This window comes from Engystomops pustulosus, chromosome 8 (assembly GCF_040894005.1).
Source record: "Engystomops pustulosus chromosome 8, aEngPut4.maternal, whole genome shotgun sequence".
NCBI classification, from domain to species: domain Eukaryota; kingdom Metazoa; phylum Chordata; class Amphibia; order Anura; family Leptodactylidae; genus Engystomops; species Engystomops pustulosus.
In genome coordinates, this window is record NC_092418.1 from 115,279,546 (window position 1) to 115,296,240 (window position 16,695).

The following is a 16,695-nucleotide window of genomic DNA, read 5'->3' on the forward strand; positions in this document are numbered from 1 at the left end:
AATGCTACACCCTGCCCTTTGCTATGATGTGGAGCTGCCCGGTGCAGCTATCCTCCCTTCTCCTTGGTCTTGCTTGTGGGAGAGGGTCAGGGAGAATGAGGGTCTTCATAATTTTTTAAGCATCCCCCCCCACTGTGTGGTGCTTCCTGAGATGCATTATGGGTAAATTTGCCCCCTATTGTATGGAAAACCCCTTCAAATACCTTCTCGCCACAATATACTATTATCTGACTGCGTTATATTTACTAGTTTTTTTTTTAAAATCCGAACTAGTATAGTCCATTATGCCAATGCCAGGGCCAAGGGGGTTCTGTGGTGTCCTGCTCCACCCCCAGGTCCTGCACCTGATTTGTCATAACACTATGGGGCAGATTTACTTACCCGGTCCTGTCACGATCCGCCGGTGCATTGTCCGACGAGGATTCGGAGCTGCCGCGATTCACTAAGGTTGTGCGTCCGATATCCTGCATGTGTGGCTTCTGCGCTGAGGTCCGCCAGAGTTCACCTTCTTCTTCCCAATGCATGTAAGTGCATGGCTTGCAACACACTCCTAAATTTTAAATCTTGTGCGTTGTCCGAATCCGTCGGGTTGTCTGACAGCCCGCCCCCGATTTCCGTCGCGTGCAAGCCGACGCTGAAAATCCGATTTGCGTGTGGCAAAATCCTGGGGCAATTCGGCGTAAAACAGAAATCGCCGGGAAACCCGACGAAAATGCGCTCCACGGACCCTTAGTAAATAAGCCCCAATGTATCACTTTTACCTGAAATGTTCCTGTAGTAGAAAATCTATTTGTAGATCTTCCTAATGAAACATAACTCCCATCATCCAACTGGATCCATAGTCAGTGTCTGCAATAAACTTCTGACATCCTGAGATGATTCTTATTGCTTTGCAATGACAACAGCTTCGGGCGTTGGCACAAGTCACGATTAATTGAGCGTAATAATGGCGGATGGATGCGGTCGCCATAACGGTATACAATGAGACGATGAAGCCATAATTGTCACAGACCTGGAGCGATGTGACAGATACTATTGTGTCCTGGGGCAATTATTAGGAGATGCAATAAGTCCGGCAGGATCCTGTTACCCCCTCCCTATATTGTGACTGGCAGCGCCCCTTCTTTGGCAAAACCAAAAAATACAAACTTCTGAGCCGGGGCCAAGAGCGGAAGAGCGATAGCGAAACCCGAGAGGATCCAATTTGCTCCAGTTTAGTTCCGAGCTTGTATAATATGTATCGTGATTTGCAGTCAGTCATCTGTGAATATTTAGGAAATTGATTAGGATCTGGATGTGGTTGGCTAACGGTTGGTTTCATTCCCACAGATATCCGAGAGACGGCGTTCGTTTACGCCATAACGGCGGCCGGGGTGATCCACGCGGTGACACAAGCCTGCAGCATGGGGGAGCTGATGCAATGCGGGTGTGAAGTGACCCGGAACTGGGCGCCGCCATCACCTCTTGCCATTGGACCGGGAGCGGATGGATCCGCATGGGAATGGGGAGGCTGCGGAGATGACGTGGATTATGGCTACGAGAAATCCCGACAGTTCATGGACGCAAAGAGGAAGAAGGGGAAAAGCGACATCCGCACCCTGATAGATCTCCATAATAACGAGGCAGGGAGGCTGGTAAGGATTCTCTGCATCTGGATATCTTCATCATCTTCAATGGCTCAGGCTCCGCCCACATAGATTAATTAAGGGGATTAATTAATGCATATTCATATCTACCAGCGCTGCAAGGGTTTAAAAGGGTTGTAGGGGTTGATTTCATTCTGTCAAAGAAACCCTCATGTATCCACAGCTACTATGTAGTACCAGATTGCAGTACCAGGCACAACCTATGGACAGGGGGGCGCTGTTTTGGAAGAAGGAATCCAGGTTCTTCTTATTTAGTGTGTAGTTACTTTAAGATACTTCTCAGGCAAGGAAACTCCTCTACATTCAGATTTGAGTCTCACCTTCGATTACTAGATTAAGAATTTGGAACGTGTCTAACATATAGGGTTATATAGGTTATATCTACTGGCTTTGGAATCAGTCATGGCCCTAAAAAACACCCAGACCATTTCTTCAATGGGGTTATCCAGGATTCTAAACAATATGGCTGCATTCTTACAGAACAGCGCCACCTCTGTCAACAGGTTGTGTGCGGTACTGCTATTGTTCTCCATTAACACTAGGGGAGCTAAGCCGCAATACCACAGTGATGAATCCCCTAATCCACCATGGACAGACCCTTTAAGTGGTAATAGTCACCACCAAGTTGATGTCCCAGCGCTGTAGCTTGCACCTCCGCCGTACTCCCACCTACTGTGCTGATAGCCCCCAGAGTATCTGATAAACTTCTGTGCAATATCCCTTTAATTGCATCAAGAAACAAAACAAAAACCGGAGAAGTGCCATAAAACCCTGTGATTTATGGGAAGGGTCTGACAGAAATGTCTGCGCTCGTTCCCCGCTGTCACTCACAGCCACCCAGCAGCATCAGGACAATGGATTTTGGCTCCGTGCTCAGAGATCTGCGGTTTCCTATCATAGAAAAGTATTTTAATTAAAGAGCCAGGAGAAGGAAGAAGCCGCCATGAATCATGAATTAATTAGCAATGAGCGATGGATTGGGGAGGCACAGGCAGCCGAGTGGCCATGAGAATTCCTGGGGGTGGTGGGTTTTGCCTGCAGGGGATCCAAGGTGCATTCCATAAGAGAAGCATGGAGGTGTTATCTCACCCATCCATCTCCACCTCCTCCTCCGCCTGTGTCCTCCACATCTCTCACTCCCTCTTCCTGGGTCTTCTGCTTCACCCGACACTCAGTATGAATTTGCTTGACTCATTAATTAATGGAAGTGGAAAATATCCGTAACATACAGAACGTTATATTACATCCTGTAGATCTTTTATTAAAATATATAATATAAAACAGAACAAAAACAGAAAACATAAAACAAACATAATGTACAATATATACTAAATATTTACAACAACTCACCTGCTGGTCCAGCCCCATGCACACCGAGCCAACATAAGATATCATTAACATATATGAACATAACCCTCTGATAACAGACCACCCCACACAAATAACACATCCTGCACCCAAAAACATTTTTTTTTTTAAAATTATTTATTTATTTTTAATTAAACAAAATGCACCCTACACTAAACTGAATCCCATGCCCACTCCCTCCCTCAGGCACTGGTCTAATGTCCAAAGTTTTCATTAAGAAGTCCAGACCAGTGTCCAATATCAGTTCCAAAATCCCACCACCATCACCCCCCTCCCAACACTAGATCCCAGACCACACTATATACAATATATACATACAATATAAACACTATTTACAACATGATAAAAATATAACACAATCATATAAACCAACCACATAAAGCCCAGGTTCGGCGCCTGCAAGCCCCACATCACTACATGCCCAGAACACAAAACAAAAATCTACAGTGTCAGCCTCAGCCCAACACCAGGAGAGGAGATGACAGACTAAGGGACACTAAAGGACAACCCCCTCCAAAGGAGAGAGGCCCTCCCCGTGCCCAGCCTCTCATACTCCAGAGAGCGCACCTTCACCAGGAGGGGAGAGGATAGACTAAGGGACACTAAGGAGAGAGGCCCTCCCCGTGCCCAGCCTCTCATACTCCAGAGAGCGCACCTTCACCAGGAGGGAGAGGACAGACTAAGGGACACTAAGGAGAGAGGCCCTCCCCGTGCCCAGCCCCTCATACTCCAGAGAGCGCACCTTCACCAGGGGGGAGAGGACAGACTAAGGGGCACTAAGGAGAGAGGCCCTCCCCGTGCCCAGCCTCTCATACTCCAGAGAGCGCACCTTCACCAGGAGGGGAGAGGACAGACTAAGGGACACTAAGGAGAGAGGCCCTCCCCGTGCCCAGCCCCTCATACTCCAGAGAGCGCACCTTCACCAGGGGGGAGAGGACAGACTAAGGGACACTAAGGAGAGAGGCCCTCCCCGTGCCCAGCCTCTCATACTCCAGAGAGCGCACCTTCACCAGGAGGGGAGAGGACAGACTAAGGGACACTAAGGAGAGAGGTCCTCCCCGTGCCCAGCCCCTCATACTCCAGAGAGCGCACCTTCACCAGGAGGGGAGAGGACAGACTAAGGGACACTAAGGAGAGAGGTCCTCCCCGTGCCCAGCCTCTCATACTCCAGAGAGCGCACCTTCACCAGGAGGGGAGAGGACAGACTAAGGGGCACTAAGGAGAGAGGCCCTCCCCGTGCCCAGCCTCTCATACTCCAGAGAGCGCACCTTCACCAGGAGGGAGAGGACAGACTAAGGGACACTAAGGAGAGAGGCCCTCCCCGTGCCCAGCCCCTCATACTCCAGAGAGCGCACCTTCACCAGGAGGGAGAGGACAGACTAAGGGACACTAAGGAGAGAGGCCCTCCCCGTGCCCAGCCTCTCATACTCCAGAGAGCGCACCTTCACCAGGAGAGGAGATGACAGACTAAGGGACACTAAGGAGAGAGGCCCTCCCCGTGCCCAGCCTCTCATACTCCAGAGAGCGCACCTTCACCAGGAGGGAGAGGACAGACTAAGGGACACTAAGGAGAGAGGCCCTCCCCGTGCCCAGCCTCTCATACTCCAGAGAGCGCACCTTCACCAGGAGGGAGAGGACAGACTAAGGGACACTAAGGAGAGAGGCCCTCCCCGTGCCCAGCCTCTCATACTCCAGAGAGCGCACCTTCACCAGGTCACCCAGAATGTTCCTAACCACCTCATCCACCGGGAGGATTTTACGCTGCGTCGATACTAAACACCGTGCGTTCCACGTGTGGTACCTGACCACTAGACTGACTAGGAATAACGTGCAACGGTCCCGGCCACCCAGGCCTCTAAATGCTCCATAGGCCCACTCCGCATAGGAGAGACCGGCCAGATCCCGACTTGGGCAATCCCTGAGGGCCAGAGGCTTCTGGAAATGGGTCAACAGAACCCTCTTGTCAAGGACTTTCCTCCACTTGGTCCTGATCTCCCTCAGAAGCCTCTGAGCAGCGGTCGACCTCTGACATCACCCATTGCGCCTCCCTTCTCGAGGACACGAAAACAGTGACATCATCGGCATACGCTACCACTCTAAGAGTGGCTTCCGGTGCTGCCCGATCCATCCCGACTCCCACAAACGGCCCACGATCAACCCTCCTAAGGAATGGGTCAATCGCGAACACGTATAAAAGTGGGCTCAGAGGACAACCCTGGCGAACACCAGACCCGACCTCAAAAGAGCGGCCAATCCAACCGTTCACAAGCGGGAAACTCTCTGCCCCTGCGTACAAAACTTTCAGCCAATTGACAAACTCCCCCGGCAGGCCATACCTCAGAAGGACAGACCAGAGGTACTCGTGGTTAACCCGATCAAACGCTTTTGCCTGATCCAAGGACAGCAAATACCCCTTCCAGTTACCAGCCCTGCCCTGCTCCACTGCCTCCCGGACACAAAGCACAGCACTAAATGTACTGCGGCCTGGAACAGAGCAGTGCTGGGTCCCCGAAAGGAGCCGGGGCGCAAACTGCACCAGCCGATTAAACAGCACCTTTGCCAAAACCTTTCTGTCCGTATTGAGAAGCGCTATGGGACGCCAGTTCTCAATACGAGATCGGTCCTTACATCCTGTATTATACTCCAGAGCTGCACTCACTATTCTGCTGCTGGTGCAGTCACTGGCCCACATTTATCAAAAACAGTGCAATTTGACAGATTCATGAATTGTGGTGCACATTATTCATAAATCTGTCGGAATTTGGGGAGTCTGCACCAGTTTTAATAGTGCACTTTGTCCATGGTGCAGAATTGTGGTACACGGTCAGACTCGGGCAGTAACTCGCCCCTTAAGATGCACATATTTTCTGCGTCTTGTTGGACACTGGCGTAAAAACTTTATAAATGCATTTGTGTTTAGTGCAAAGTCATACAGAAAACTGGTGTAAACACCTTAGTAGACGTGGGCCTCTGTGTACATCCAGGACATTGCATCTTCCATTATACTTCAGAGCGCAGTGCAGAGACGGGGAGGCCGCAATACTATTTATGACCACTAGGTGCTACAAAATTTCATTAAATGTCTGCTGGTTCGGTATGTTGCAGTACCTGGTGTGACCAGTAGAGAATTCCCGTGGACCATTCATGTGACCTGTGATGGTCTCTGGGTTTGTGACCTTCCCCCTGACCTCACGCTACTTCCCATGTGTCGCCCCCTGATCGTCACTAATCACATGCAGCGCTATCCGACAGCTTCTATCTGCTGACACGTCGCTTATATATTCCACACTCAGCAGCTTCTTCTTCCAGAACACGACCGATCCAACATGTGGCTTCTGCTCCCACTGATTACCGAAAAATATTAACGCCATTTCCTTAAGACTTCATATAATAGAGGAGGAACACTCCCATCATCCTCAGTGCATTCTGCAGGCGGAATCCTGCTGATTCCTGGCTTTTTATACCACTGATAATCAGATAGTAAAAATGTATCAGGTGGCAGTAGTGATGAGCGCCCAGCGATATCTGATTGGTGGGTCGGATCTGGGTCACCCCTGATCAGCTTTGGGTACTATGACCTTTGGTGCAGGTATTGCAACTCCATCCTATTCACATGCAGACCACCACTAGTATATGACACATGCAGTACCAGGGTAAACCTCAAGGGGGCCACAGTGCTCCAACAAGCAGCAATGACACCTGTAAGTGATCACAGTGTGGGGCCGGGATCTATCTACCTTATCTACAGGGGGTACGGAAAGTATTAAGCGCCTCAACATTTTTCACTTTGTTCTATTGCTGCCAATTGGTGAGATCCAAAAAAGTACTTTCTTTTGCTCATTAATGTGCCCTCTGCCCCCCAGTAATGTGCCCTCTTCCCCCCCAGTAATGTGCCCTCTGCCCATCAGTAATGTGCCCTCTGCCCCCCAGTAATGTGCCCTCTGCCCCCCAGTAATGTGCCCTCTTCCCCCCCAGTAATGTGCCCTCTGCCCCCCCCAGCAGTGTGCCCTCTGCCCCCCAGTAATGTGCCCTCTGCCCCCCAGTAATGTGCCCGCTGCCCCCCCAGTAATGTGCCCTCTGCCCCCCAGTAATGTGCCCTCTGCCCCCCCAGTAATGTGCCCTCTCACCTCCAGTAATGTGCCCTCTGCCCCCCAGTAATGTGCCCCCTTAGTAATGTGCCCTCTGCCCCCCCCGCAGTAATATGCCCTCTGCCTCCCCCAGTAATGTGCCCTCTGCCCCCCAGTAATGTGCACTCTGCCCCCCCAGTAATGTGCCCCCTAAGTAATGTGCCCTCTGCCCCCCCCCCGCAGTAATGTGTCCTCTGCCCCCCCCAGTAATGTGCCACTCAGTAATGTGCCCTTGCCCTCTGCCCCCCAGTAATGTGCCCTCTGCCCCCCCAGTAATGTGCCCTCTGCCCCCCCAGTAATGTGCCCTCTGCCCCCCCCCCTTAGCAATGTGCCCTCTGCCCCTCCAGTATTGTGCCCCCTTAGTAATGTGCCCTCTGCCCCCTCAGTAATGTGCCCCCTCAGTAATGTGCCCTCTGCCCCCCAGTAATGTGCCCTCTGCCCCCCCAGTAATGTGCACTCTCCCCCCCCCCCGTAATGTGCCCCCTCAGTAATGTGCCCTCTGCCCCCCGCAGTAATGTGTCCTCTGCAACCCCCCGCAGTAATGTGCCCTCTGCCCCCCCCAGTAATGTGCCCCTCAGTAATGTGCCCTCTGACCCCCCAGTAATGTGCCCTCTGCCCCCCCCGCAGTAATGTGCCCTCTGCCCCCCCAGTAATGTGCCCTCTGCCCCCCAGTAATGTGCCCTTTGCCCCCCAGTAATGTGCCCTCTGCGCCTGCCAGTAATGTGCCCTCTCACCTCCAGTAATGTGCCCTCTGCCCCCCAGTAATGTGCCCTCTGCGCCCCCCAGTAATGTGCCCTCTGCGCCCCCCAGTAATGTGCCGTCTGCGCCTGCCAGTAATGTGCCCTTTGCCCCCCAGTAATGTGCCCTCTCACCTCCAGTAATGTGCCCTCTGCCCTCCAGTAATGTGCCCTCTGCCCCCCAGTAATGTGCCCTCTGCCCCCCAGTAATGTGCCCTCTCACCTCCAGTAATGTGCCCTCTGCCCCCCCCCCAGTAATGTGCCCTCTGCCCCCCAGTAATGTGCTTACTTTATCAAGCCCAATCAGTTTAATTAAACACAGCTGGACTCCAATGAAGGAGTAGAACCATCTCAAGGCAGATCAGAGGGAAATGGACAGGGAGTTAAATATGAGTGTCACGGCAAAGGTTCTGAATACTTATGACCTTGTGATATTTCAGTTTTTCTTCTTTAATAAATTAGCAAATATACCTACATTTCTATTATTTTCATTGTAGATGGGGCAGAGGGGATATTACTGGGGGGGCAGAGGGCACATTACTGGAGGGCAGAGGGCACATTACTGGAGGGCAGAGGGCACATTACTGGGGGGCAGAGGGCACATTACTGGAGGGCAGAGGGCACATTACTGGGGGGCAGAGGGCACATTACTGGAGGGCAGAGGGCACATTACTGGGGGGGCAGAGGGCACATTACTGGAGGGCAGAGGGCACATTACTGGAGGGCAGAGGGCACATTACTGGGGGGTAGAGGGCACATTACTGGAGGGCAGAGGGCACATTACTGGGGGGGCAGAGGGCACATTACTGGGGGGCAGAGGGCACATTACTGGAGGGCAGAGGGCACATTACTGGGGGGGCAGAGGGCACATTACTGGAGGGCAGAGGGCACATTACTGGAGGGCAGAGGGCACATTACTGGGGGGTAGAGGGCACATTACTGGAGGGCAGAGGGCACATTACTGGGGGGGCAGAGGCCACATTACTGGAGGGCAGAGGGCACATTACTGGAGGGCAGAGGGCACATTACTGGGGGGGCAGAGGGCACATTACTGGAGGGCAGAGGGCACATTACTGGAGGGCAGAGGGCACATTACTGGAGGGCAGAGGGCACATTACTGGGGGGCAGAGGGCACATTACTGGGGGGCAGAGGGCACATTACTGGGGGGCAGAGGGCACATTACTGGAGGGCAGAGGGCACATTACTGGGGGACAGAGGGCACATTACTGGAGGGCAGAGGGCACAGTACTGGAGGGCAGAGGGCACATTACTGGGGGGCAGAGGGCACATTACTGGAGGGCAGAGGGCACATTACTTGGGGGCAGAGGGCACATTACTGGGGGGCAGAGGGCACATTACTGGAGGGCAGAGGGCACATTACTGGAGGGCAGAGGGCACATTACTGGGGGGCAGAGGGCACATTACTGGGGGGCAGAGGGCACATTACTGGAGGGCAGAGGGCACATTACTGGGGGGAGCAGAGTGCACATTACTGGGGGGCAGAGTGCACATTACTGGGGGGCAGAGTGCACATTACTGGGGCGGGGGGCAGAGTGCACATTACTGGGGGCAGAGGGCACATTACTGGGGGGCAGAGTGCACATTACTGGAGGGCAGAGTGCACATTACTGGGGGGAGCAGAGTGCACATTACTGGGGGGCAGAGTGCACATTACTGGGGGGCAGAGTGCACATTACTGGGGCGGGGGGCAGAGTGCACATTACTGGGGGGCAGAGGGCACATTACTGGGGGGAGCAGAGTGCACATTACTGGGGGGCAGAGTGCACATTACTGGGGCGGGGGGCAGAGTGCACATTACTGGGGGCAGAGGGCACATTACTGGGGGGCATAGGGCACATTACTGGGGGGCATAGGGCACATTACTGGGGGGCATAGGTCACATTACTGGGGGGCAGAGGTCACATTACTGGGGGGCAGAGGGCACATTACTGGGGGGTACATTACTGGGGGGCAGAGGGCACATTACTGGGGGGGCAGAGTGCACATTACTGTGGGGGGCAGAGTGCACATTACTGTGGGAGGCAGAGGGCACATTACTGGGTGCAGAGGGCACATTACTGGGTGCAGAGGGCACATTACTGGGGGGCAGAGGGCACATTACTGGGTGCAGAGGGCACATTACTGGGGGGCATAGGGCACATTACTGGGGGGCATAGGTCACATTACTGGGGGGCAGAGGTCACATTACTGGGGGGCAGAGGGCACATTACTGGGGGGCAGAGGGCACATTACTGTGGGAGGCAGAGGGCACATTACTGGGTGCAGAGGGCACATTACTGGGTGCAGAGGGCACATTACTGGGTGCAGAGGGCACATTACTGGGGGGTACATTACTGGGGGGCAGAGGGCACATTACTGGGGGGGCAGAGTGCACATTACTGTGGGGGGCAGAGTGCACATTACTGTGGGAGGCAGAGGGCACATTACTGGGTGCAGAGGGCACATTACTGGGTGCAGAGGGCACATTACTGGGGGGCAGAGGGCACATTACTGGGTGCAGAGGGCACATTACTGGGGGGCAGAGGGCACATTACTGGGTGCAGAGGGCACATTACTGGGGGGCATAGGGCACATTACTGGGGGGCATAGGTCACATTACTGGGGGGCAGAGGTCACATTACTGGGGGGCAGAGGGCACATTACTGGGGGGCAGAGGGCACATTAATGAGCAAAAAATAAAACTTTTTTGATTTTACCAATTGGCTTCAATGAAACAAAGAGTGAAAAATGTAAAGGTGTCTGAATACTTTCCGTGCCCACAGTATTTATCTTACACCTATAATCCCTATATCACCTATACTGTCTATACTGCCCCATGTCTTGTGTCTTATTTGGACAGTGCATCTCCTCCTCCTGTCTGCAGACATCTTATCGCGCTCTATAACATTACCCCACAGAGCTGACAGTATTTTGTCTGGATACACTTTGAGTAACGGCACTTGGCACAGCACCCGGACCCCTCCGGGCCATCGCACTTTCTGGTTGAGCATTTATATGTCAGGATAATTGTAGGTTCAGAATTGTTTGGACTTGTCTGACTGATAATATATATTGTACAGAGATCCAGCCTTCCAGTACAGAGGATACAAATCCTTATCTCATTACTGTAAAGTATGTCGGGAAACTGAGCCACAGGGGTAGATTATCCTACAGGGAACCAGGTCAAAAACTCAACAGCGCCCCCTTGTATTCAGAAGCAGTAGAAAAAGGAAACAAAACATAAATATATCTTTATCTAGATAGTTGTGTTGTTTTCATAATTGCAACTGTAACCATTAATTACATCCTGTATTATACCCCAGAGCTGCACTCACTATCTGCTGCTGGTGCAGTCACTGGGTACATACATGACATTACTTATCCTGTACTGATCCTGAGTTACATCCTGTACTACACTCCAGAGCTGCACTCACTATTCTGCTACTGGTGCAGTCACTGTGTACATACATGACATTACTTATCCTGTACTGATCCTGAGTTACATCCTGTATTATACCCCAGAGCTGCACTCACTATTCTGCTGCTGGTGCAGTCACTGTGTACATACATGACATTACTTATCCTGTACTGATCCTGAGTTACATCCTGTATTATACTCCAGAGCTGCACTCACTATTCTGCTGCTGGTGCAGTCACTGTGTACATACCTGACATTACTTATCCTGTACTGATCCTGAGTTACATCCTGTATTATACTCCAGAGCTGCACTCACTATTCTGCTGCTGGAGCAGTCACTGTGTACATACATGACATTACTTATCCTGTACTGATCCTGAGTTACATCCTGTATTATACTCCAGAGCTGCACTCACTATTCTGCTGCTGGTGCAGTCACTGTGTACATACATGACATTACTTATCCTGTACTGATCCTGAGTTACATCCTGTATTATACTCCAGAGCTGCACTCACTATTCTGCTGCTGGTGCAGTCACTGTGTACATACATGACATTACTTATCCTGTACTGATCCTGAGTTACATCCTGTATTATATCCCAGAGCTGCACTCACTATTCTGCTGCTGGTGCAGTCACTGTGTACATACATGACATTACTTATCCTGTACTGATCCTGAGTTACATCCTGTATTATACTGCAGAGCTGCACTCACTATTCTGCTGCTGGTGCAGTCACTGTGTACATACATGACATTACTTATCCTGTACTGATCCTGAGTTACATCCTGTATTATACCCCAGAGCTGCACTCACTATTCTGCTGCTGGTGCAGTCACTGTGTATATACATGACATTACTTATCCTGTACTGATCCTGAGTTACATCCTGTATTATACCCCAGAGCTGCACTCACTATTCTGCAGACTTTGCAGTTGAACTCTCACATTAATCTTATAGTGGAAATACAGCATCAGTCTTGTAGTCCTTATATATGGGGTGATTTATGTTTTTCTCCTGCTGTTTTGCAGGCAGTGAAGAACTACATGAGGACGGAGTGTAAGTGCCACGGTCTCTCGGGTTCCTGCACTCTCCGCACCTGCTGGAAGAAGATGCCGCACTTCAGGGAAGTAGGTGACCGGCTGCTGGAACGATTTAATGGAGCCTTTAAGGTCATGGGAGGGAATGATGGGAAGACGATTATACCGGTGGGACACAACATCAAACCCCCCGACAAACAAGACCTGATATACTCTGCCGACTCCCCCGATTTCTGCCAAGCGAACCGAAAAACCGGCTCCCCGGGGACGCGGGGTCGTGTATGTAACAGCACTGCTCTGGACGTTGGGGGGTGCGACCTGCTCTGCTGCGGCAGGGGGTACCGGGAGGAGACTGTGGTGGTAGAGGAGAGCTGCCTGTGCCGCTTCCACTGGTGCTGCGTCGTAAACTGCAACAAATGCACTGAAAGGAAAGAGCTCAGCGTGTGCCTATGAGACAGAGCCCGAAGAGGAGGGAACGGATCTGCTGAGGCACCTGGGTGCCGACCGAGGACGTAGATGTCCCCTCTAATAACAGAGCTGGATGACTAATGTGACAAGGGAACAAAAACTCAGCTCTGAGAAGGGGGCGCCTGACTCAGAGGGGATGCAGGTCAGATGACTGCGACCCTCACTACACTGCGACTTTAAGAGGGATCGGCCACATCCTCAAAAGACTCATCAATATGAGTAGGGGGCTACAAAGCAGTATCAATCTATAGATAATATATATATATATGTGTGTATGTAATTGTATACAGGAGTATAATTATGGTATTTCCACTAAAGATGGAGCTTCGTTCTCATCAATCCTACAGAATTCATCCCAATGTCTTGGGATATCATTACCCGGAGCAGGACTTGGATCATGGGTCTAGTATCAAGTGATATGAAGTGATTCCCATATCCCGGCCCCCGGGTTCTGCCCCTGATCTGCAATGCAGATAGATGGTGATTGGTGCCCAATATGTGGACAGACGACTGCGTGTCATTGGATAATGTCCGGAGACTCGTACTGATGGGGATCTCACATTTTAACAAACTTTGCATAGATCCCTAGTCCAGTGTGTGTACCTGAGGAGTAACATTATACCAGCTCATTATAAGACTAGAATCTGTTTCATTAGTATCTCACTCAGAAGCCTCAGCAGGATCATATAGGACATTATAGAGACAGTACCTGACCTGCACTGATGGGAATAAAGCACTTGGGGTGAGATAGATACTTACTATTAGCTGCAGCAGCCTCTGAGTTGGTCTCTCCTTTTTCACTCAGTTCCTGCTCCTTCCTCCCCCTCTCCATAGACTTAGGAAACTAAACAAGAGTTCAGTTTCGGTACCAATTTCGGACTGAATGTCAATTGAGAGAGGTGAAGGAATGGAGCCGGATAAGTGGAGGAAGAGGCATGTATGCAAAGTTTGTTGAAAAATTGCAACCCATAAAGTTTCCCCATACAGATTAGATGCACGTCGGACTCGTTATCGCTGCCTTTACAGGGGCATATAACAGGTTAATCTATGATGATATTACCCAGAGAAAATCCAAATCATATGATGTACCACGTAATTTGGGGGGATCTTCATTCCTCCTCTATGCTCCGGGCACCCCTACCCATCAGACTCCTGCTCCGGGGCCAGCATGGCAGCCTCTACACTGCTCACAGAGCCGCACATTGTATAGTGGCTGCCCTGGATATTGCAGCTCAATTGGAGCACTTTAATAGAGAGGGTTGGTGGCGCGGGGGTCCGTGTGTCAGACCCCCAACAACTAAAACTGTCACAAAAATTCTAGTGAACCCCATTAAAGGGATTTGGATCATTTTGTCTGGCATACGGCTTGTGTGTGCATTCAGTGATCTCTGTGACACCGCCTGATAATAAGGATAACGGTGAGAGGTCCTCCGTTTTGCCATCCACCTCCCACACCCAAATGTTACTCCCAGCCCCTTACAATAAACCCCCAGCCCCTCAGGTAGAGGATGAAATGTCCTTTCTAGAATTCTCACAGGTAAATCTCACCCGTTTACCTATAAAAAAAAAAGCACCTCCAAAGTCTTGAGAAAACGAGCAGAGAAGAGTCATATTTTGCCAAAGAAAAGTTAAGTTTAGAGGTTGCAAGGGGAACGTCGCTTCAGATGCCCCTATCCTAGGGTGCGGCCACACATTCAGGTTTTCAGATGCAGCCAAAAGCCGGTGCGGATCATGATGGGGGAGGACATCATGTAAAGGAGAGAAGCGGCTCCTCTTCTTTTTTTTTTGCTCCACTCCTGCTTTAGACATCAAAAACGGCATCTGAAATTATGAACCTGTGGACGCTCCCTCCTAGAAACATGTTGCTGGTGTCATTTTAAAGATAAGAATCTCATGGTTTGCATGGGTTTCCTCCGGGTCCTCCAGTTTCCTCCCACACTCCAAAACATACTGGTAGGGTGATTAGATTGTGAGCCCCATTGGGGACAGGGACTGATGTGACGAGCTCTGTGCAGCGCTGCGGCATCTGTGTGCGCTGTATAAATAAAGGAATTATTATTCATTATCTTTCAGATCATATCAGTCTTGTAGTCCTGTGATCCGAGATAGAGACAGTTAAAGAAAAATGTGGGAACTGGACTTTAACCTGCAGCTCACATTCCCACAATCCTGATGTGATCTGAAAGAATCATTTCTTTTATATGACACCATGCAGCATGTTTCTAGGTGCTACAGAACTGACACCGACACTCCCTCTGCAGCCTCTAGACTTGACTTATCTCTGTTAAAATATGACTCTTCTCTGCTCATTTGTACATGACTTTGGAGGAGATTTCACATAGAGGGAATTCTAGAGAGTACATGTCATCCCCTACCTCGGGGGGGCTGGTGGTCTAATGGGGTGAAATCTGGCGACAGAAATGGGGACTCAACATAATGCCTTTATTCCCAGGGTAGGTGGGGTCCCAAACTTCATAATACCAGTATGGGGGACACCCCCTGCTTTCCATAATCAGTGGTTCCGCCATTAGGGAGAGGAATTCTGGAGATATCTTGTGGATCCACTACTGAGGACACGGACTGCACCATCAGGTGCCAGACTGATGCACGAGGAGACGTTCACTACTTACAATAAGATACTGGAGCCGCCATCTCCTCAGACCCCCCACTCATATACCCCCAGCACTTATCCTCCACAGGAGGGGTCCGGCTCCATCCTCACACCTAATTAGGGTTTGAACTGTGAATATAAAATTCTGCCACTTTCTGATAGATTACCGAGGGTTTTCAAGACCTCTCCTTGCTGTCAGTGAATAGACTCCTAATCCTATAGAATAAAACTCTGATCCTACCAGTAAACAGAGACAGAGAATGATACATTGTAACAAACTTTAGGGCAGGGAAGAGATTTGATATTTTTCCTGCACTGGATACAACTGTCTATCAGAAAGTTTTTAGGTCCATGTAAGTTTTCTTACCATTAGATGTAAACAAGAATGTTCCTATTCACCGACAGCAAGCGGAAATCGTGAAATGTATAAAGTATATTGAAAAGTTAGCAATGTAAGAATTAAAGGGGTTGTCCAAGATCGATGACAGTTCGGTGCCAAATCTCTGCACAGGTCGTGTCCTAAATGAAAGAGCGCGGGAATAGGCTGCAATACCACACACAACCTCATCATATGTGGGGCGCTGTTGTTTTCCTGACTCTGGACATTCCCTTTAAGCTTTACACAGGGGACACCATGAGAATGTCTTGTATATTGTATCTTTATGCGTTGATCCCCCGATGTACAGGTTTTATCTTCCTTATTTGTCTCGTGTAATCTCCATTACTGGTCACTGTACAGATTCAGAGGAAATGTGTGTACAATAATCTTGTATTTTTAGTAATAAAGTTATTTAATATGTTCCTACTACAAATGTGTGAGATCTCAAGAAAATAAGTTTTAAAGCTGCAGTCGGATTCTCCGCTAGATTCCTGTTACCAGAAAGCCGTGCATTATGGGAGAGCACGCTATACAGACTTTAACGCAGCTCTGGAGGTGACTAGAGTAGAGAAACCTACAAACCGTTGCACCAAGTGTCCCAGATAGGTGGTAAGTGTCCTGCCGGGAGCATTGAGAGGTGGGGGTCATCTGTAGATCCTAATGTATACAGTATATGGAGAGTCAAAGGGTAAGACATAACAAAGTAACCAATGGGATTGCACCAATCATCTTTACAATCAGTGCACCAATCTGATTGAATGTTATGGGGAATGTACATAGAGCATGTGTTATGTGCCAGGCTATATGACCGTGAGCGGCAGAAGACGCCATAAATAATACTTCCATATAAAACTAAAGCATCAAATGTACCAGAATAAATGACCCGAATATACCCCAGAG

At 50.2% G+C, this 16,695-nt stretch overlaps 1 protein-coding gene across 4 annotated transcripts in view; it reads left to right on the forward strand.

Moving 5' to 3' along the window:
- Window positions 1-14,386, forward strand: part of WNT6 (Wnt family member 6) — a 216,551-nt gene extending 202,165 nt beyond the window's left edge. For all 4 annotated transcript variants that reach the window (XM_072122325.1, XM_072122327.1, XM_072122324.1 and 1 more), the window contains exons 3-4: window positions 1,330-1,634; window positions 12,329-14,386. In XM_072122325.1, coding sequence (XP_071978426.1) covers window positions 1,330-1,634; window positions 12,329-12,790 — 767 coding nt within the window. In that variant the 3' untranslated portion in view covers window positions 12,791-14,386. The remainder of the gene's footprint in view (window positions 1-1,329; window positions 1,635-12,328) is intronic.
- The last annotated feature ends 2,309 nt before the right edge of the window (window positions 14,387-16,695 follow it).